General features: G+C 42.8%; 1 protein-coding gene across 1 annotated transcript; it reads right to left on the bottom strand.

The window, feature by feature from the left end:
• Positions 1-236: 236 nt before the first annotated feature.
• Positions 237-2,560, bottom strand: LOC122806642 (toll-like receptor 13). Its single transcript, XM_044077229.1, has one exon. It carries the CDS (start codon positions 2,558-2,560, stop codon positions 683-685), a length of 1,878 nt encoding a protein of 625 aa, XP_043933164.1. The 3' UTR covers positions 237-682.
• Between the last annotated feature and the right edge of the window lie 21,642 nt (positions 2,561-24,202).

The following is a 24,202-nucleotide window of genomic DNA, read 5'->3' as shown; positions in this document are numbered from 1 at the left end:
ATATAGCAACTCCATCAAGACTGAATTTGAGATGTCCTTGTATGACAGACATAACTCTCCTCTGAGCAGTCCGTAAGAGACTGAGTAGAGGGACAGGGCTTTTATCCTAGCTGTATAGGAGAGGTGTTTGAGACCCTGAATTTTCCTGGTCAAAAATCTCTGTGGTCCCTCCAGCTGGTGCATGTGCTTGGCAAGGTACATGCCAAAGTGGACATTGTACTTGATGATGGGTCTGATAAGGGAGGAGTACAGAGATGTTATGACCTCCTTATTCCTGGATGAAATACTTTTACTTATGAGGTGGGCTATGTAGAAAGCCTTCTGTACAATGGAGGCAATGTGGTGGTCATTGTTAATAAGTTTCATCCTATAGATGTGGGTTTGATTCCTCTTTCCCATGTGCAGAACATCTTACTGTGGGCAAGTCACTTAAGACTGAAGGTCCCATGTAAGCAAGTGTGCTCAGCTGTCCTTATCTGATTAAAAAACATAAATAAATCAACCAAGAGAGGACTTTTTTTTGCGATAGAATCTGACTGGAGAAATGGTAGTAAGTAATCTTAAACTCCATCTGCAAAAAAAATTGGGTTTGCAATCGTCGATGATAGACCCTCCCACCACCCTTGGTTACTAGTACCAGCTTTAAACCAGGAACTAGTTTGTTTCAGAAAAGATAAGAACATTATATCTCAGGTTTCTGATCATCATTTTTTGTTTTCATTATGGTGTCTTTCAGTCTTACCCAGAAAAGTTGCTGTTCATGTTGTCCCTCTGGCCAATTAATGTATGTTTTCTTCTTGATCATCCTTGCCAGTCTGTGATAGGCAGAAATCTCAAAGGGAGAGGTTCTCTCCAAGAACAACAGAATGAGGAAGTCTTGGCTTTCTACCAGCATCCTGTAAGTGGCCATTCTCATCTCCAGGGAGCACCATTCACTTCGTAGGTAGTGACGGGTGATCACACAGATTGTTTTCCTGCTGCTATAGATGCTGTCTGCAATGTTATCTACAATGTCTTTTCCTGCCTCAAAGTCCCTGTTATGGAGGCACACTTTGAGGAAAGTTGGTCCCTTCTGCTCCAGGTTTGGAAGGAGCTCCGTGACAACCCAAAGTTCATCTTTACTGCTGTAGGAAACAAACACATCATATTTATAATGTACCTTGTTAGCTCTCCTGCCCATTAATTTTAACATCCAAACCTGGATTATGTAAAAGAAATAAACAACATACCAACCATCTATTTTGCATAGAAGTGAGAACACCAAAAAAAATAACAGAAAACTAGTTGTTAGTGCAAAAATGGTAAATTCAATGGGCTGATCACATGTATCCAGAAATTTGACAAATGGATACCGATCATACAGATCAAGGCAGGTATCATAATGAAAGTTCAATGACATTGTCATGCTTGTTGCAGCCCATCGAATTATCCATGCATTCTCACAGCTGCACTTGAAAATAACAACAGAAAAGAAAACGTATTTTAAATTGACGGAATTCTGAAACATCTGGGAATCCAAACTTAAAATAGTTTGACGCTGAATCATTATCATTTTCAGATTTGTTAAGTCCTGAAACATCAAATGAGTAAAATAAGAAAAACCTGCATTTCTGAGTATTAAACTTTCCAAAGACTTCTTGTTCATGAAAAGAAGTTCAGACTCCTTAGGGTAGGCAAATATTGACTTAGATATGTCTTCTAAGTACAGCACTTTCAAATTTTCCAGCTTTGACAAGTCTAGTTTCTCGCCCCAGTCTGCGCGGCTTTGAAAATAAAGTTTTTCAAGATTAGTAAATGCAGCAAATGTACTTAAGTTTTGCATTTTAAAACATTGGGTGACTGCCCGTTTAGCATGAAGCTCCCTCACTGTGGTCACAGGCGCACTCTCGCAATCTTCAAATAAAAACGTAGATGCTAAAGACCCCCCGTAAAGATATAAAGTCTGCAAGGTGCTGGCGTGATATGCATTACTACTGTTTATGTATGCACCCCCGTTTGTATTTAGGGATAAGATCCTGATCCCTGGCTCAAATTCCCAAAGGTCAATATGGAAATAACGCCACGTAACAACACTAAGAGAGACATCTCGCAAAGATACTAACATTTTAAAAGATCCTGCATCAATCCTTTGGATAGGATTCTCAAGTAAGTGGAGTAAAGACACTTCATCTAAATGATCGAAGTAATGTGTTTCTATTATCTTGAGTTTATTGTTTGCCAGGTTCAGTTCCACCAGACTTCCCAGTCCATGGAAAGCAGACTCTCCTATACTTCTAATACTGTTCTCAGCCAAGTTAAGGATGCGCAAATAAGCCATGCAGGAAAACTGTCCAGACTCAAGTGTGCTGATCTTGTTACGTGAAATGTCGAGGTGATATAAGGGAGCAACAACTGCATTATTAGTAGGACAAATATTAATTGTGGTCAGTGCGTTTTCTAACACAATGAAGCGTCCCAGCGTTGGAACTGTGTACAGAAATCCAGGTTCCATATCAAACAGACGCATGCGACTGATGTCCAAACTTTCAAGCTGGCCACACTTTTCAAAGAATTTATTCATAGCTTTTTACAAGGAATTGCCGGCTACACTCAAATGTTTAATACTGAAATCGTTAACAATGCTACAAATGTTTTTTATTTCACTGAAGAAACACGTGGTATTCAGCAAGTTAGTTAATGAGAGATTACTGATTGTCTGTATTCCTGACAACAGCAGTTCACGCTTGCTGAAAGAAGATCGGTCAATAGCAAGCAAGTCAACGTGAGTGGAATTGTATAAATATCTGGTGTCAATTGTGGGTAAAAAATCCCATGATAGCATGAGTTCTGATACAATCAACTGACCTCCGCCAAGCGGGGAGGTCATTTTTCTGTCCAGGGTTCCAGTGCAATTCCTTCTGAAGCTATCCAGCTGCTCAAACGCTACATCAAAATAAGTCGCACCATTCCACTTCTGTATATTACAAATTACTTCACATTTACTTTTTATGCAGGTGCTCAAGTATCCATTGTCGACAGGGTTAACATTGCCCTTAATATGTAGTTCTTTTATGTTATCCAGCCCTTGGAACGCCTCTTCTTCAATAACACATTCATCCAAGCGGCAACTAAACTCAAGAGTAAGGCATTCCAGGTTCCTCAGCCCCTGAAATGCCCCAGCGTGAATGACAGTTCCGTTATATATATCTAAGTGCAGTTGTTTCAGGTTATAAAACTGGGAAAAGGCTCCTGGTTTAATAAGAAATACTTCGATTCTAAGTCCCTCTAAAACCACAGCAATGTCCCGCAGTTCATGTTGGTAAGTGTCACTGCTTCCACATGTTACAGTGACAGGCATCGGTAAATCACCGGGAGGATCATCAACATTTATGTAGACAAAGGGATTATCCATTTCACAGTCTTTTGACACCCATCCCCAGATAAAGAACAGGTCAGAAATGAAAAATAGGCAGGTGAGGAGGAGGATAAACCTGTTCATGCTGCTGCCTTTCGGTATGCGCTCTGGGAATGTCCAAGTGTCTTATTATTCCTACTTTTATGCAGTGTTAGTTTAGAGATACCGCACTGCTGACGACGCCCACTTAATGGACAATCCCAGCGTCTAAACTTCGGGTCCAACTACAAGTAACAAAAGTAATGCCCACTTTAGCTATGTCACTCACATTCCCACCCACAGTGTAATTTTTTTCTTTTCAGTTTCCTGTATTTCTTCATTTCCAGTCTTCTTTTGTCTGTCACTGTCAACTATCATTTCATTTTGTGTTCCTGCCCATTTTAATTGGATGTTTTTTTCCCAACACTTCGCATGTAACAAGTGTTTGCCTATGTTCAATCCATCTTTTCACTTGCACCATCACCAGTTTAACTTTTTTACATATATACTTTCTGTAGGACGGTTACATTAACGTTTTTTTTCTTTTTTTCCTTTCAGAACGATCGTTCATTATGTTCCCCCTACCTCTCAAGTGTATCTCATTACGAGGAACGTACCTCATTTGGGCTCTTAAAAAGTTCATGTTCCTTAAAGTTCCACATTGAAAGAGTCTGTCACACATTCAGTGTTAGGAATTTTTTAAGTGAAATGCATGGTAAATAGAAATTAATCATATTAATTCATTAAAGGATCTTCTTTATAAGTAAAACCAGCATATTTTAACCATCCTATGACCTTCCTAGTAGAAAGTTAGTAAGCCATTAGTATGTGTTCCACATTTTGCCCATTTGTTCCACATTATGAGGGCTAGTGTTACTCAGTTTGGAGATGTAAGGTTGAGAGCTGGTATCCTTCAGAAACTAAACTCCTAACAACACTAATTTTGTTATTGTAACAATTTTCTAAGATTATAAGAAGAATTTTAAAAATATGTCCTTCGTTTCCCATTAATTTAGACTTTGTCCAGATTTGGTGTTCTAACAGGTTGAGAGGCATGGCAGGGGGTTTCAGTTACATTTAAATCTTTGTTTTTTAGAACGATCGTTCACTGCAGTTCGTTCCTGTAGGGAATGAACGATCGTTCTAACAGGCAAAGGTTTAGTGTAAGTTGTAATGTAAGAAACAGTTGGTAGTAACCACTTAAAAGTAAAACTCTGCATGTTCTTGTATTTGTTAACTGTTGGTTACATTAAATGAAGGATCGATGTAAGAAGATAATACGCAAGTACCTTTAACTGGGGTGCACTGTCCACACAAACTCTACAGGCAACTAATGTGAAACGGGACATAAACAGGAGGAAGTAAAACGTGCTTTATTCAGTGCTGTCTGCCATCCTGTTCTTATGAGTGTCTTCCGAGACAGCAGTACCGCAAAGCGCAGACATCCACAGCTTGTTTCCTTAACCCGACTCAAACTGTTAGCTTTACAAAAAGTAGCACACACCAAAACATTTGAAACAGCCATCATCTCATGTATGGATCATATAAAAGAAGTTCAAAGTCTGCATGGCTGCTTGTGAAATTGGTTGTTAATTAGCTGCATTGTTCTTTTTTTTTTAACAGTTATTGCGCGCTTTAACAAGCTGCCACCATTACTTGTAGTGGAAGAATGGACTTTGGGGAGGCAGACCGCGGACTCCTTTCTTCTAATGCAGTAGTGCCGCTGCAGGAGAGCTACATCATATCTGGGTCGCTGTCCACTGCTGGGGTGTCTTGTCATTTGCAATTAGATGGAGAGTACCACTTTAACTCATCATCTCTACTAGAGTCAGCCAATAAATGAAGGACAAACAAACGCTGTAGTGGAGATCTGTTCTGAAGGAAAATTAGAAGTTATGTACCTACCATAACGTTCCATGTTAGTTGTCTTCTCTCGCCTTCTTTCTTGCTGGATGGGTTCGGAGCCGATCCTCGGCTCCGACTCGGCACTTGCTAAGCTCGAGAGTCACTTTTACCAGCTCGAGGCAGCCCCATATCCCATGATGCAAGGCGGTAATTACCCAGATCTCGTTTGGTACCTAGAGGGAGACCTACCTAGCAAAACAAACTTTCCACTAAGGAAAGAAGAGAATAAGCCTAAAAAGGTTATAAAGGGAACCAGATAACTAAACTAGAACTAACTGGTGCCCAAAGAAATAAAATCTTCCAGAGCCAAGGGAGATCAAGGTCTGTCCAGGCAAGGGGGCAGGAGGGAGGGTCGCAAGAAAGAAGGCGAGAGAAGACAACTAACATGGAACGTTATGGTAGGTACATAACTTCTAAATGTTAAGTTGTCAATCTCGCCTTCATTCTTGCTGGATGGGACCGCGTCCCTAGCACCTCTATCCTGGGTGGCTCAATGGAACAGACTCTTGAGAACCATGGAACCAAAACTGGCTCTATCCCTGGAGGCCAAATCCAATTTGTAATGGGAAACAAAGGTATGAGGAGTGGCCCAAGTGGCTGCTGCACAAATAGTATCTAAGGGTAGCCTAGCCTGAAAGGCTGTAGAAGTGGCTAAGCCTCTAGTGGAATGTGCCTTTGGTTTTGAGCACAGTTGTTTGCCCCTAAGTTGATAAATTTCAGAAATGGTGGAAGATTGCCACCTAGACAAGGTCACTTTGGAAACAGGGAGACCTTTCTTATTTTCAGCATAAGAAAGAAAGAGCTGATCAGACTTTCTGAATTGTTTTGTTCTGTCCAAATAATATCTGAGTTGGCGGTGAACATCAAGATAATGTAATTTTTGTTCCGATCTGTTGGAGTAATTAGGAAAAAATACAGGGAGATCAATAGATTGGTTTAAATTTGTTTTTGAAGCAACCTTGGGCAAAAAGGATGGATTAGTTCTCAAGGATACTCTGTCCTTGTGGAAGACCAAATATGGGGGACGAACAGAGAGGGCATGAAGTTCTGACACTCTCCTAGCCGAGGTAATAGCGACAAGGAAGAGTGTCTTCCACGAAAGAAACTTTAGTGAGCATGAAGCAGCTGGCTCAAAGGGAGGAAGAATTAAGGATGTCAGCACTAGATTTAGGTCCCATTCAGGAGGAGGACTCCTGACAGGAGGTTTGAGGAGAAAAACTCCTTTCAGAAAAGCTCTACAAAGCTTGTAGGACATAATGTTGTGATCTGCAAACCCGACATGAACGTTCGAGATCGCAGCCAACTGAACTTTGACCGTGGAAGATGAAGAACCCGAGTGAAAGATTTCCGCTAGAAAATCCAAAACTGCATGAACAGGGGCAGTAAAGGGATCTATGATCCTTGATTTCGCCCAAAGGGAGAAGCGTTTCCACTTGCTAGTGTAAATCCTTCTAGTAGAGGATTTAAGGGAAGCCACTATGATATCCCTAACAGGGTTAGAGATCATAGGAAGCCTGGCTAAGGAAGGAAGTGGAGCAACCAAGCTATGAGGTTGAGAGAAGGAATGGACCGATGCAGCTGACCCGATTGGTGGATCAGAAGATCTGGCACTGGGTCCAGATGCCACGGCTGCACCAAAAGGTGACGATGGAGGAACGGAAACCAAATTTGTCGAGGCCAATACAGGGCAATAAGAATAATTTTGGCTCTCAAAACGGTAGCTTTCTGGAGTACCTGTGGTATCAATGGAAAGGGAGGAAAAGCATAAAGAAGTCCCTGGGGCCAATCTTGGGTAAGAGCGTCTCTGGGGGGATGGCCCGGAAGTGGGAAGAGAGAGAAGAAGGCTGGGCATTTGCTGTTTTGGGGAGTAGCAAAAAGATCGCAATATGGGCAGCCCCACTTCTGAAAAATCTCCTCCACTATAGATTGTTTGAGAGACCACTCGTGAGGCATGAGTATAGCTCTGCTCAATCTGTCCACTAAAATGTTGGTTTTCCCAGGGATATGCGTTGCTACCAGAAACCGATGAGAGGAGATCGCCCATTGCCAAAGTCTGAGAGCCTCTCGACACAAGGGGTAGGACTTGGTTCCGCCCTGCTTGTTGATGTACCACACTACGGACATGTTGTCCGTGTGAACTGCAATTGTTCCCAAGGGAAGAAAGTCGTTGAGGGCTTGCAATGTTAAAAGCACTGCTCTCATCTCTAGGACATTTATGTGCAGGTGGTATTCGAACGGTTGCCATGTCCCATGAACCATCCTGCCCTGATAATGACCCCTCCACCCGATCAGGGAGGCGTCCGTAGTGACTGTGGCTACCGGGGCCGGGGAAACAAAGGGTCTGCCCTGATGAACCTGGGGAGAAGAAATCCACCAGGATAGGTGGTTTTTGCAAGTTTGTGTCACCAGAATTTGGTGACACATGGGAAGTTGTTGGTAGGACCATTGGGTGAACAACATCCATTGAAGGAGATGCATGTAAAAGCGGGTCAAAGGAAGAAGAGTAATGGCAGCTGCCATGAGGCCCAACACTTTTAGGACCAGTCTGGCTTGCACCTTTTTTCTGGCAAGGATGATCCGCACATGGTTTTGGATATCTAGGATTCTCTGGCTTGTGAGGTTTGCTGACATCCGAACAGTGTCTAAATTTGCGCCTATAAAAGTAATAGACTGGCAGGGCAATAAGGAGGATTTTTCGTAGTTGATCGAAATTCCTAATTGAGTGTAGAGATTTAGGGTGTAATCCCTGGCTTGGAGAAGTTGATGCCTGGTGGTGGCTGAGAGGAGCCAGTCATCAAGATATGGAAACACCTGGAATCCTTGACGTCTCAGGTGAGCCGTGACCACTGCCATGCATTTGGTGAACACTCTGGGGGCTGTAGTGAGACCAAAGGCCAGGGCTCTGAATTGAAAATGACTGGACCCCAGCCGAAAGCGGAGAAACCTTCTGGAGTGTCTGTGGATTTTTATGTGATAGTACGCATCCTGAAGGTCTATTGAGCACATCCAGTTGTCTTTGCCCAAGAAGGGCAAAATTGATTGAAGTGTGACCATCCGAAATCTTGTCTTTTTCACAGACTTATTGAGTCTGCTGAGGTCCAATATTGGTCTCCAATCTCCCGTCTTTTTGGGAACCAAAAAGAACCTTGAGTAGATTCCGGGCTCTGAATGGTCTGTTGGAACTGGCTGAATGGCCCTTTTGTGTAGAAGCTTTGATACTTCTAATTTTGCGATTTCCCTTAGACCGGGTGGAACATCTGGAAGGGAATTTTTGTGAGTAAAGGGACTTTCCTCGAAAGGAATCTTGTAACCCTCAGATATGATTGACTGTACCCATTTGTCTTATGAAAGGGAAAGCCAGGCTTCTGGGTACAGCGATAATCTTCCCCCGACTGCCTCCAAGGATGGACAGTCAGGCAACACCTCAGGGATGCTGGAAGGGCTTGTCAGAGAGAGGCTCTCTGCTTCCCTGGTTTTGCGGACCCCTCTGCCCCTAGGGTGGCATCTGTTATTATTACCCCCTCTGCCCCTAGGGGTAAACTGACCACGTGTGTCCGGCGTGACTCCCTGAGATTTACGGAACCACATCTTTCCACCTTTCTGTCCTTTAGGGTAAGGCCTAGAAGGGGTAGAAAAACGGACTCCTACGGCAGAAAGAGTCTTGCTGTCTTGCTCACACCTGGTCAACGTATCCTTCACCTGAGGACCAAACAATATTGAACCATCGAAGGGAGAGTTTGTGAAGGACGCCTTAAAGGGATCTGCAAAATTACAGAGCCGCATCCAGGACTGACGTCTAAGAGCCACTCCTGTCCCTGCAGCTCTACTCGCTCCATCTGCTGCATACGAAATCAGCCACATGGAGGAGTTGGTTATGGAGTTAAGGATTCCTAGCTGAGAAGCAATCTTGTCCTGAGCCCCTGCAGCTGTAGGATCCTGTACTACTTCACCTAATTCTTTAAGGATGTCCCTTTGAAGTCTGGTGAAGTGACATAAATAATTCAGAGAACGCATGGCAAAGGTCGCTGAGGAAAACATCCGCTTACCATACCTGTCCATGATCCTAGAATCCTTGTTAGGAGGATGGACTGGTACGGAAGGATCTGCAAGTTCCTTCTTGGTGGCGGCCACCACCACCATGGCATCAACAGGGACACCTTTTGTAAGAAATTGTTTCTCGGAAGGGGCTGTAATAAATTTAGAAGGCCTCCTGGGAACTGGTTCTACGGAATCAGGAGATGCCCATGCCTTCCGAGCTATCACCTCCATGAGGGGGTCAAAAGGCGGAGACACCCAGGAGGTGGAGGGTCGAGATCCGAACGCCTCTAGGTATACCGACTCATTCTCGGCGGGATTAATGGAGGGCCAGTTTCCCCTCTGTTTTAGGAGTTCTAGGATGTCTGAAAAGGAGACATCCTCAGAGGGGGATCTTGGGGACCCCTCCGACTCATCTAAGTCGGTATCTGAAGTAGTAGACTCAGGGGAGTCTAGGTGCTTCCTCTTACAGGTCCTCTTACGCGGAGGATCTCCTGACGGATCAGGAGAATCCTCGGAAGAGGGGGTTCTTCCCAGTGAGGAAACCTGAGGCAGTGGATCTCTCGGTCCAGGAGCAAGAGAGTGGGAAGAGACATCTACAGGCACTGTAGAGGGAGGAGCTAAGGGGATAGACTGCTGACTGAGCCCAGGGGCCAGCACACTCCTTATCACCTCGAAGGCTCCCCTCCCAGGGAGATCCGAGAGACCCCACTCCGAAGAAACAGGGACTCCTGGGCCCACCAAAAGGGAAGGCTCCAAGGCAGATGTCGGGGCCGAGCTCACCAAGGCCGAAGCCCTGAGGGGAAGAGCAGGGTCGGACAAGGGTCTGATGCCACCCACCCCCTCGGAGCAGACCAGGGAAGCCCGACCACCGGATCCCTCCAAGGAAGGTCTCGAGGAGGAGATAAGAGTAGAAGCTGAAGGAGCAGAAAGGGGAGGTATCTGCCCCGCAGCCATAGCAGTAACTATTCCCATAGACTCCGGCTCCAAGCTCTGGAGGAGAGTCGAAGGAGGAACTTGAAGAGGGTGTGGACTAATATTCGTCTGTTGAGATGGACTATGAAGCATTTGATTTTAACAATCTGCTTACCACTCTCTCCAAATCATGGTCTGAGAGCCTGGAAGACCTAGATGATCGGCTCCGATAGCTCCGTTCCGAAAGAAGAGGAGAGGCCGGAGCCGACAGTATCGGCTCCAAAGAGGGAGACCTGGACCGCTTCCTCGACGGAACCATCGAAGCCGAAGAACCCTCGGTTCCAGACGGAGCCGACAACTTCTCAGCTCCAAGTCTGGTCAAGGATGTATCGGCTCCGGCCGGAGCCAATACAGGCAAGGAAATAATGGTATAGGAGCCGGTCAGCGCTGATACCGAAGCCTTAGTCACATGGTGATCGGAGCCAGTCGGAGCCGACACCAATGTGGCAGTCAAAGTATCGGCACTGATAGCCATCGGTGCCAAAGATTTAGTCAAAATAAGATCAGCTCCAGCCGGAGTCGATCTCGACTCCAAAGGAGTCGAAGCCAAGGCCGGAGGCTTAGAAGCAGAAGCCTGGGCCTTGGAGGTCTTAGAGGGCTTGCCCGAAACAGACTTGGCCGGGGAGCCCTCCGGTTTAAGAAGTCCTCTCAAGATTAATTTATTTCTCCTTTCCTGCAGGACTCTCTGGCTGAAAGAGTGACAGATAGCACAGGAGTCCTGCAGGTGGAGAGGTCCCAGGCAGTAGATACAAGAAGTGTGACCGTCTGTCAGAGACATCTTCTGACAGCACGAGTCACACTTCTTGAAGCCTGAGACCCTCTGTTCCTTGGACATAGTGAGTACACACACAACACACAACTCACACAGTCCCAGACTCAGAAATTTTAACTTAAAAGGGGAAAAAATAAACCCACACACACACCCAGACAGGAAGGGATGGGAAGGGAATGAAGGCCCGACTAAATAAAAACAAGTAGGGAAAGAGTAAAACTAGACTAGCGACCCTACAACTACCTAAAAATGACAATTATACTAATATCTAAGAGAAAAACTAGGAATGGGGTGTCTAACAATTGTATAACAATTTACTTACCACGAGCTGGCAAAAGGAGTACCTCATCAGCGAAGCGGCAAACGAGATCTAGGTAATTACCGCCTTGCATCATGGGATATGGGGCTGCCTCGAGCTGGTAAAAGTGACTCTCGAGCTTAGCAAGTGCCGAGTCAGAGCCGAGGATCGGCTCCGAACCCATCCAGCAAGAATGAAGGCGAGATTGACAACTTAACATCTATTGTACCTGCTGATCCTGGACTAAGAGCTCCACGTCACTTCAAAACCATTTAACCAGCCGGCTAGCCACTTGTTGAGACAGGATTAACACCGACATCTACCCTATGAATGGTTAAGTCATCACGAGCAGATGATATAGAAAGCATGCTTAAGCAATGCTGAAGCCAATTATTTGCATTTTAAAGAAACATAAACAAACATACTCTCCTCACCAACTAAAAAGGGCTAATAAATACTAAATGACCTTTGGGTTAGAAGAAAAAAGTGTTAAAATCCAGAAGATTGCTTATATGATACAAAATGCAGCTGAGCCAAAGCGGTGTACTGTGAAGTGTGAATTTGGGTGAAAGGCTAGGAGACAAAGTTGGCCTCAGAATGCGCCAAATAATTTCTAAGAACACTGGTTCAATCAGATTGAGTGATTCAAGGTTTTTTATCTGTGTGAAATTCCTAAGGATGACAGAGATGTGCAACAGCTATGGAAGCATGAAAGTATGTGTTGACATAGTATACAAACTTAATTTATTCAAGTAACCTGAAAAGTAAACGGCTTGTCCTCTGAAAAAAAAAGTCATAGTAGTACAATACACTTGTTAAACCCCTACCACACGGTTTCGCTGCCAGATCGGCGTGGCTCGCCTTTATTTTTACACAGATGTGCATATTGAACAGAGTACATACATGCCCACCAGTATTATATTTATGTATACTTTGTCTTACCTGATAGTGTAATTTTTATGCAGGTAGGGGATGAAAGATGGGCATGATTATTAACCTAATGACAATACCACGGGTCTGTAAATAAGTTTGGGGGAAACGTTTATTATTGCAGTCGTAGTAGTTGGCAATGGTGTCTCTGCATGGCTTTTTGGAGATTTGTCAGCATTTTTGAATGTGTTCTTGATGGAGGGTAACTCGGATATCATTAAGAAACTACTGAGTTTACAGAATGTCTGGCGGTTTATTACGGAAAATTCCACTATGAGCTGCTAAAGCATTTCATTCTGTACTCCTGTACCTCGTAGTAGGGGTTTAACGGAAAAGTACCCACTTTAATTTTAAGGAAGCAAAATGCCATAACTCTGGGCATATTAAAATGAGCATGTCATCGTAAGATAGAATCCAAAAGAAAAGAAAAGAGCAAAAGTGAAAATTTTTGTTCAGATTTTGATCTCCCTTTTCTAGTTATTTTTTTGGCAGCCAACAGAATTACACTTAAAAAGTCATATTGAATTTGAAGTATTGCATGTTGTAGGGGAGATACAGGAACTGGTAGGGGGATCTTTGGCAAATGGAAGGAACACATTGGTTACAAGAGAATGGAATTTTTGGGAACAGTACATGCAGAATGGTGTTCTGGCAAAGGATTGAGTTTTGAGCGATGGCAGGAAATGAGTGATTTATCTAAATTCTGTACTGAAAGAGTGTCTAAGATGCAACTTTCAGAACACTGTCATTTTTTTGTCAGCAATGCACACTTTAAGTACTATACTGGGGGTTTATGTCTTTGTATCTGCACTTGTCTGCTTCTTTTTTGTGCACTTTCACTGATTCTGTTGACTTAACCACCCTGCTAGCTGATAGGTCCAGCACAAACTTCACCCCCCATCCCCCACAAAGGCCCATTTGACACCACCAATACTTGTCCTGCACCGCATATCTCCATAGATCAAGTGTTAAAGGCCCTATCCCAAGGCAAAGAACACAGCTTCCATGGTACCTGATAGTATCCCAGGCTGTAATCTGCACCATCTCCAGCAAGAACTAGCTTCACCATTGAGCACCCTATTCAACCACAGCCTAAGTACAGGCTTCATTCTAACAGAGTGGAGAACTACCATTGTCATCCCCTTGCACCAAGGTGGTGCTACTACTGACCTGGGAAACTATCACCTCATTAGCTTGATAAGTCTGATCTGTAAATCCATGGAGTGTACTATTATGACTATTATGGATCTCATAAACAAGGACATAGGCAATCTCCAAACACTTGACCCCACCAAATTCGGATTCATTGAGGGAAGATCTTGCCTGTTGAACCTAGTTGACTTCTTTGAGACTGTCACCCAGGCCCTGGATGAGGGGAAGTCAATACATACAGCTTGCCTTGACTTGACCAAGGCCTTTGACATGGTCCCTCACTACGCATCACCGAAAAGCGAACACAACTTGTCATAAATCCCTATCTCATCAGGTGGGTGGCCAACGGGTTTAATGATAGGTCGCATAAAGTCAAAATAGGTGCCACCACCTCTGACAGCAGGCCTGTCACTAGTGGTGTTCCCCAGGGATCTCTCCTGGGACCCCTAACTGTTTGGCATTTACTTCTCAGAAGTCCAGGAAAAGACAAAGGATTTGTGGCTGATCAAATTTGCGCATGACTGTAACTTGGGTGCTGTCATTGACTCCCCAAATTATGTTAACATACTGCAAGAGGGTCTCACAGCAACAAGTGACTGGCGCCAAAGGCATGGCCTTAAGTTAAATGCAAAAAATGTATTATCATACCATTCAGCAAAAACATGGCCCCTAGTGATTACCACATCAAAGGCAACTCCCTAAGCACACAACCTGTGTTGAGAGACCTGGGTACTTAGGTTGACAACAATCTCACATTCGACCATCATGTAGCAGCAGAGATGAGAAAAGCCTTTTACTTGGTTCATCTCATAAGTAAAGGGCTTGCATTCAGGAAAAAAGGAGGTTATTACCTCTCTGTACTCCTCCCTCATTAGGCCAATAATTGAGTATAATAGCACATTTGGTATGTACCTCTCCAACCACCTGCACCAACTGGAAAGGCCACAAAAATACCTCACAAAGAGAATCCATGGCCTCCAACACTTTTCATATCTGGACAGGTTCAAATCATTATCACTCTACTCGATATAATACAAATTGCTCTGAGGTGATCTGTGTCTTGCCTGCAAGGCAATATCAGAACCTGCCCTACCAGAGATGCTCCATATCCGTAAGTCTAACTCCTCACACATTACCCACTCAAAAGTCTAAATCTAATATGCAACATCAACAAAACCTGCTGGAGAGACAGGTTTGTCTCCCTGAGGCTGCCTCATCTCTGGAATGGACTTCCCATACATGTCAAACAGAGTACCTCGCTGACCTTTTTCAAGTGCAACCTTAATGAATGGATGGAAAACCATAAATTTGTCACAGGGGTTCCACCTTTGTCCCTCATTTACAGGGGTAACAGGTGCTGACTGAGGTTTCAGTTTGGGGATAAACTCTTGGCTAGGCTTGTAAGAGCCCCCAGTGCCTTTAGCCTAGTAACCTCCTATGATCCTATGATAAATACACTGTTTTTGCTTCTGGAGCATCCTGCTCTCAGTCTGACCAGATGAGACCACCCATGGTGTAATGTCATCAGGCACACCCCTCCTCCATACCTCCTTCTTCAATAATGATCCTGCTTGACCTTTCCCAAAATAGTTTTCATTCCTTAGGAAAAACAGTTGCAATGTGGTTTGGTTCTGATCTATTTACTCTAAAATGTTAGAAAAAGAAAACTTAAATGCAGGACTAACTGCAGTATCAGTACTGTAACACAGATTGCTTCCTTCATAACTAATGAGCAATGTCAAGGCTTTATGTAATGTACTGCATCGATCACAGTGTCTTTGTTCAAGAATCAGGAACAGAGTGATGGTGAAAAACTCTAATAGGATCAATGCTTTAAATATTATTCTACTTTACTTGAAACGTTAGCAGAATAAGGGGCTTTATATCATCTTGCACTTTCTCAACAAGAACTCTTTTGCATCACATTGACTGGCTGTAATCATCATTGCTTTAACATAAAAAAAAAAAAAAACAATTTTGCTAGCAGCTCCAGAAAAAAAATATACAATCAAAATCAGGGACAGTGGAAAGGTATAGGCATTCTGATATTCCAATAGCATGCCTGTGTAGCAAATGAATAAATCTCTGAAGACAAACAAGGAGAAACTGTTGAAACTGCCGGGCTATAATGAGGGCCAGATGCTAAGTGTGTGAAACAACCATCTATACTTCCAGTTAATTTCAGCTTGTTTCAGAAAACTGAGCTCCACTTGCATTTCAGACATTTCTGCCATACAGTTTGCAAGTACTTCTCCTGATTGCTCTTGGTACTTTAAGTATTGGGCTGAACAATATTGCAATGCTCCATGTCCAGGTGCCACATGGTCTATTTTCTGCAAGAATCGAGGCATTGTTTTATCAGTCAGCAAGATTAGCCTAAAGCATCGTTGGAGGTGTGAGTAATGTGCCAGGGAAGCTTGTCAAGTGCTACCTTGTCTTGATTATCAGCAGTGGATTTCTCAACCACTTAATTTGGTCAACAGGTGCCCTGGGCAAAACTGTTCCACAGTGCCCCCACCCCAACACTACCTGTAGTGCCCATCCTGGTCTACCTACACCATTCAGATTACTTTTTTCCTTCATTTTCTCCCAGTTTGTCTTGCTCTTCATTCAGCACATTATAAAGAAACCTTTTCTTTACTGCAACAAAAAAATAAATAAATAAACAATTAAATAATACAAATGCAGCCTTGCTAGAGTGGCGCCCTAGACGGCCACCTAGTTGGTCAATGCTTAAGGCCAGCTATGAAAGAAGTTAATAACTTATAATTGTTTGTTGGGTATATTTAACAACATTATTTATTTATTTTGGATTACTAACTGTTAGGATACAATGGTGCAGCACTATAGTACCGGCTTCACAAATGAATGCTGATACTGCATTTGCGGTAACAGTTGAAGTGTCAACACACCTATCGAAATTACAGTAGCAAACTGCTTTTTAGATTAGTAGCAAGTTGCTTTCTACATTTTTTTTACAATGTATTAATTAATTAATTAATTTATGTTTTTACTTTGGTAGAAAAATGTGTTTTTCTTTACAGGGTGCCTAGCTATATGTCTGAAGAATGTCACAGTATTGGGGCAAGTTAATGGGGCAAAAAGTTTTGCATAAGCATACATGTTCTGAACAATAATGTATGCCACTGTTGACTAACTTTAAATGTCAATAATGAAAAATACAGATCTTTGGAGGAAAGGGGGCAATATAACATTGGTAGTGTAATGTTCTGCACTGCCTGCTTCCCTCGAGGCTCTCAAAATTTTTGGTCAATATACAGAGGAAAACCTGATGGTGGAAAGACTCAAATTGGAAATAGTTCTTAAATATTACTTTACTTCTCTTGAAAAGTTAAACAGCAAGTTTTCCATCAAGGCGCCTGTTCTGAACAAGTAAGAAACTTTAACGTATAGCATTGTCGACTGACTGTAATCTTTAGTGACTTACCAATAAATCAACCATTCTTCTATGTGACAGGCAAAAACATGAGGCAAAATAAAGGTCCTTCTACAAATTCAGACACAGTTGAGGGGTATGCTTATTGTCAAAGTATATTCCTTCTAATCCCAGCTTTTACTTGGGTTATAGCAAAATTGCTAAGCAAAAATCAGGGACAGTTGAGCTGAGATGAACACTGTCTGTAAGGTAGTTAGTATTGGTCAGCATAAATTTACTTTTGTGTTGTGTAATGTCATGCTTAGCATGGGAAACAAAATGATTACAGCTTGCTTCTTTTCCCTTACTTAGATATCATTAATTTCATTGTAACAGGTGATGAAACCATTTGTTCCTTGCATTTTATTTATTTACTGTTTGAGATACAACTGATACAAGGCAACTGTGCCTCTCATGGCACAAAACGCAAGGCACAAGTCTCCCATCAAGATTCTATATGACCAGTGAATTTCCTCCTAAAGGGAGCATTATGTTGAATAGTTTGGCTAATCAATGGTAAAGCTACAAAAATATTCCCCCGGATTTACTAAACTTCCATGCAGGACTAGCTTAGTCCTGCATGGAAGCACCCATGTAGAAGCAAGACAGCAGCAAGCCATGCATATTAATAAGGTACGCTGCCCGAGCTCCTAGGCTTACACGGAGTGTGTAAGAGTGCAGGGGGCATGTCTGAGAGCAGAGCTCTCAGAATAAACATGCCCCCGCAATGTAGAACAGCAGAAAGGGGTAAGAAATGAGCAAAACTGCTCATAGGTGTCCTCATATTCCCATCAACAGTCCCCCATGTGTACAACAGCAACAGTACACATAAATAAAATGAAGAAACCCTTTTATTATTTTTTTTTTACAAATCCGATTGAAGTTAACCGTAGGTGCGCGGGTGTGTCCATTGCTTAGCTATGGTTAAAGCAGCTTAAAAGGCTGAAGATGATAACAAGGAAGATAGATGCAACTGAAGCAGCACAGCAATAGTGTAGTGAGCAGAGTCTTTGTTTAATAAGCAGGCATTCCCGGTTCATGTCCCACTGTAGCACAGTCTATTTTACATGGCAAAACATGGCATAACCAATATTTTTATTGCAAAACCCACTAAATAACATATATTTATGAACTGGAGTACCACAGGAAATGCACGTGAAATGTCAGTGTCATAATGAATAAGGCACTAGTAAGTAGGTTTAAGCACAAATAAGCAGTGGTAAGCATATCTAAGCACTAGCAACCATGTTTAAGTGTGTCTGCATGAGGGTAAGCACTGCCTACATAGATTAAGCAATTTAGAAGCTAACTGAATGTAAGAAACTGTAACCGGAAGTTAGCAGTGCTTACCTCTGCGTGAACACACACTTACAACTGCTTTAAAGTACCTTAATCACTCTGTATCCAACAGCCCATGTTCTGCCCAGCAACAAAGTAAACAGTCGCTACAAGGCTTAAACCCAGGACCCTGTACACTGCAGTCACAATAGTTAACCACCAAGCCATCATAGAAGTACACAAGACTGAGGTTTCAACAAATAAATCCTCACCATAGGAAAATCAAAATGAACATGTGAAAGGAATCTATGTACAGTGTGATGTTGTATAATCTGCTACATAACATAAATATGTGAACTGGAGTACTGCAGTAAGGCCAAGATGTAAGGTGTTATTGTAATAAAGTGTTGAAGTCCCCAGAAGCCTATACAGTGTACGTACACATGAAACACGGATACCACACACATATATAACATGTAACAAATAATAAATTAATGCCAAAATGAAAATATAATGCAAATGAAATATCAAGCAACGCTAAGTATTGCACAGCTCAGCTTAGGTGGTGTAAGCAATATGTAGGCTGGCTAACACAATCTGCCCAGTGGTATACCCTTTAAGCAATGCCAACATTAGGTAAGCAGGTGTGCCCATAGCTTAGACTTTTTAAAACCGTCCAGTCATGGAAAAGTGCATGAAATTAGGCATATTTAAACCCCACAGGCATGAATATTCCTCATTACTGGTTGCAGCTCCCTACTGTAGGCAGAATGGCTGGAGTTGAGGAAGGCACTTAATTTAGAGTGCAGTGCTAAGGCATCCAGGAGTCCAGATTCATGGTATGGCTCCTGGTAAAACACCATGAGCAGAGACTGCTGCAGGGCCAATACCAGGGCTCTCAGTATAAAGTGGAGGCCTGGGACAGTCTCGCCCATGACCTCACCAGTGCCACTGGTATCCCCCAGACTGGTGAGCAGGTCAGGTATCACCATGCTGACCTGATGTGGCAGAGGAGGGCCTGATGCAGCAGAGGGGGGATCTCTTGAAGCAGTGGATGCAAGAATCAAGGCAGATGGTCAATGCCCCAGCTCTAAGTACTCATTCTACTACGTAGATAATGATTGCCTAGCTTGTGTATACTATGGAGAGGTAATGGCTAAATATCACTGTATTTCTCTGACAGCTGCAGATGAGCGGGCTTCAAACCAGCAAGCCCATGCTGCTAGGTTGCAAAGGCTGCATCACGAGGCAGGTTAGTAATAATCATGCATGTACTGTCATAACAAATAAATATAGCAGTTCTAAAAGTGTTGTACCAGTATAAAAATGTATTGTGCATGGGATATACTGAATAAACTAGCCAATATGGCAGGAAGACTGTCATATAGGTCATGTGTAAAAAAGGTGTCATATTATTTGAATAAAAGTATAACCCCTGGAGTGCTTGTGTACATTCTGCTTTCATATGTTGTTGTAGTGTTGCATTCTATAAATAGTACTGTTGCATTAAGCAGTGTTACCCATACTGTTGAACACAGATAAAATGTGTAGGAAGTTCAGTAAAACAAAGTTGGAAGTCCCAAGAGGTCAGTCATATTGTACAACTGAGGGAGACTTAGACAGAAAACATTGAAATGCTTTACACCAACTCCTTGATAGCACAGTGTACTGTGATGTCAACTGTAACATTTTTACCACACACAGCAGGGGTTTGAATCCCGGGAGTGGTAGTAAGTTGTATGCATAATCATACCCCACAACTGTACAGAGTTTGTGAGGATGTTCAGATAGAAAGCTGTATGCATAATTAGACATAACAACTGTACAGAATGTGCTAGAATGTTCAGATTATAAGCATAATCATAACAATCAACTGTACAGACTGTGACAGAATGTTCAGTACATAAGCTGTATGCATAGCCATACCCCTCAACTGTTCTGATCTGTCCAGCATGTCCAGATAAATGGCCCAAATCTGCTGCCCGGTAACCTGTGCCCCTGACAAATCAGTGTGATGATCCAAGAAATGTAGGCAGCTTTTACTGACATATAACTGATAGTCAGACCTGGACATAGTCAGGGAATGTATATGAAAACAAACCTATCATTGTAGCATCTCACCCAAAGTGTATGACAGCAATTCTGAAAATATGTTACATTAACACCTGCATCCTGTCAAGCCTTGACCAGAGTGTGTGCAATAACAGATTGTTAGGTATCTGTATAACATCAACATGGAATCTGGGAGTATGTGTAGGATTTGTCAGGTAGTGTTAATGATTTTCTCAACAGCTATAACAGGTAAGAGGAGTAGACTATATGTAAGACACAGTCCACATATATACTAATCTGCAAACATACCATTGTACAAAGTAAGGACATTGGGTAGAGTACTTGTAAGGGATAGATCACTGCAGTGACTAAGAAAGTTGTGAAAACTACAGGGATATATTAGTTGTTAATTGACCTCTCTCTCTCACCCCCACCATATGTGCAACAATAACCTAATTACACACCTCAATGGGTACATGTACACTCCAAACTTTTGTTGGGACACATGCCCTATTGGTTTATAAATATTCATATTTGGTTCTATGCATATGCCATGTTAAAATACTCCCATATTGGTGGCCTGTTGCATTCAATGAAACCTGCATGCTGTTGTAATGGCCACTATTGTCCCATATATGCATGTGTTCTGCTCACTCTGCAACTGTTGTAAATCTGGTGTCTTTGGTTAATGGGAACACCTATACATGCTGTTATAACTAATCCTGAATGTTGTTGACTATTACTAACTGATATCTTTCTTAAAACTGCAACACCATAGCTCGTATGGGAAGGCCGGTCCCAGTGGACTCACCTGTCCCACCTCAGCTGGCCATGACACCAGACACCAGCACATCTGGGGTCCAGCCTGGGACCTCCTCCTCCATTGGCCCTGCACCACCTTCAGGTGGAACTGCCGCAGGGGATGGGGCTCACCCCCCCCGAGAGCAGGGACAGAGAGGTACCTGTCACCCGCCAACAGGTCCGGGCCGTGGTGCATAGTGCGCTTGACAAGGAGATTTGAGACAAGCTATGCCAGCTTGATGGCCATGTGGCACATTTAGAGGGTGAGCCTGCCCCTCCTACCCAGCCTCAGCATAGCCACCTTTGGGGCCCTAAAGGTGCAGTGGTGACTCCCCATGGGTGGGGACCTCAGTCCCACTGTTTCTATTTGGGGCTCATGGGCTTGTGATTTCTAAACACCCCTCCCCATCCAAGGTGTTTACTCCCCACATGGGTCATATACCGCCCCTGTATGCATCTTATTTGTCTTGTCTGGTAACCTACCCAAACTACCTCACCAAATATACCTACTATCCCTCCCCAAGACCCCACTCTCACCTGAAAGAAAAGGGCAATTTGTTCCCACAAAAAAATCAAACCCCATGCATAGCTGTCCATTTTGCACGCATGTCCACTGGGACACATGTAATCCAGTCTAATTGGCATCACAATGAATTATTCTTGTCTTCACCCCCACCCAGGGGTTTGAGTGTCCAAATCTACCTCCAAATTCAGTGTATATGCACAGCTGTTGCTGTAGAGGAAATGGGCAGCTATGGACCCTACCTACACCCTTCCTGCACATCCCTGGCTCTTTTCCCTACTGTCTTTCCCTCTTTGTGCCCCTTTTTTCACCACTTTCCTATCAACCCCTTTTTCTTTTCTTTTAAAGAAATTACCGCAGAGGTTAGTGGAAGTAAGCACACTTAAGCAGCAGTAAGTGGGTTTAAGCCTGTTTGCGTGGGGGGTAAGCAATGCCTACACAGGTTAAGCAATTTAAAAGCTGAGTATAAGAAACTGTAACCAGAAGTTAGTAGTGCTTACCTCTGTGCAAACCCACGCAAACCCGCTTACAACTGCTTTAAAGTGCCTTAAACACTCTGTATCCAACGGCCCATATTCTGCTCAGCAACAAAATAAACAGCCTCTGCAAGGCTCAAACCCAAGATCATGCACACCATAGACAAAGTGATTTATCCTTAAGCCATACTAAATACACATAAATTTGATGTTTTCAGAAACATATCATCTAGCCCAGTCATGCAACAGTACAGAGAATGTATACCAACATCTACATGTATGTGTGTGTGTAAATATATTAATATCTAAACAGATACAACATATCAGTCTATATATATATATATATATATATATATATATATATATATATATATATATATATTTAGAAATATATACATATATATATATATATATATATATATATATATATATATATATATATATATATATATAAATATATATGAACATATATACATGCAAATGCCTACATCGACACATATATATGTCTACACCTATATGTCTACATATACACAGCAAGGTACATATATCTATGCAGATATATATCTATGTAGGTATAGACGGACATAGTTATATGTATGTAAGCAGATATATATCTATCTATATAGGTATATGTGGCCATACATCTGTATATAGCAATGGTAGATTAACAAAAACAAATATGTCCACATGCACCATTAATGGGGTTGAGAGGCCCCAAACAATATATGTCTTGTAAGAATAGGCATACCCCCCAAAGCCAAACACGTCTGCCCTGCAATACACTACCAAGTATTGCAGATCCCATAACCAGGACCTGACATGACATGGACACAAGATGTTAATAGTACTACATCCCACCTGTATGATGTCAGGCTGGTATTGGTAACATATCATGCAGTACAGTCTGGCTCCCATAGGAAATGTAAAATGTGGAAGTTATCAACATCCCCAGGATACATATACACAGACAAATATATGCAGATACAGATATACATTTATGGAACAGCCACTATGTCTACAGTTCACATCTGAACAACTGGACACTATATGGACCACCCATACAAATGACAATTGTTGCCTGCAACATATACCCACAGAGAGGTCATAGGAAAAAACACCACACACAGGTTTGCAGAAATGGAAACCATTTATTTGTGTACTATTGCAGTTCTATATGCCGTGTCATATAGCTGTGCAGACTCTGTCATCCATATAAACAGATTAATGCAACAGTGAAACAATTATACCAAAAGAGTAGTCTGGAAAGGTTCACAACTGTTGTTGTCCAGGCCACACCCTTCAAATTGTACAATAGTAAAGACAGACTGGGCCACAGGATACCAAACAATCAACAGTATGCAATGCAAGTGTACAGCTCAGCAGTGTCTATCTACACTCTGTACAAAGCACTAGGTAGTAAAGACTTCAGTTGACCAAATGGGATGTGTTACATAGCAAGGCATAACTGACACCATCACAAGCATACTGACAAACAGAACAGTCTGTATTGCAGGAGGCAGTAGGCCTGCATTAACCCAATTTATGTAAATAATGTAAATATAGGTGAAGTATACGGTACTGTGTATCCAGATACCTTAAGGCAGCTCACCCCTGATACCCCACATTTTGTAACAGCCTAGGTCATTTATGGTGCATCCACCTCCCCCTAGACTCCATAATACAGGGCCATATACTACTGCTACATACACTGGCCTCTGGAGTGCATAAGGGCGCACATGTATTGTGTAGGTGAAGGCCACACATATATGGCCCCAGCCCCTCCGTACGTGTGTGGGGAATGCAACAGCAGTGGACTGATGGCAGCAATGGCAGTGGGATATACTCACAGCCCACTACAGAACAACCCCTGAGAGCATGTCATATGTGCAAAGCTTGGTATGTAGGGGGAGGACTGAGGCTGGAACACAGGCCCATATGTGGAAAACTGTTGCCATACACTAAGCAAGCCACTGGTGTTACAGGATTGTCTACAGCATACCCTTAGTCAGGGAATTGAGGTTATAAACATAAATGGATGTAGCCATGTACTGATAGCACTCAACACACACACTGCCAGTGAAATATCTGACAGAGGGCCTGTGTGGTGGACAGACAAAACATGATAGGCACACCTCTGGCCACCAAGAGGATAGTCCCACAGTTGAGAGCTATGCAGACATACTGCATCCAAGGTAA

Source organism: Protopterus annectens, chromosome 7.part0 (assembly GCF_019279795.1).
Source record: "Protopterus annectens isolate FY-2018-M chromosome 7.part0, PAN1.0, whole genome shotgun sequence".
NCBI lineage: Eukaryota > Metazoa > Chordata > Ceratodontiformes > Protopteridae > Protopterus > Protopterus annectens.
This window is presented reverse-complemented; position numbering and strand designations above follow the sequence as displayed.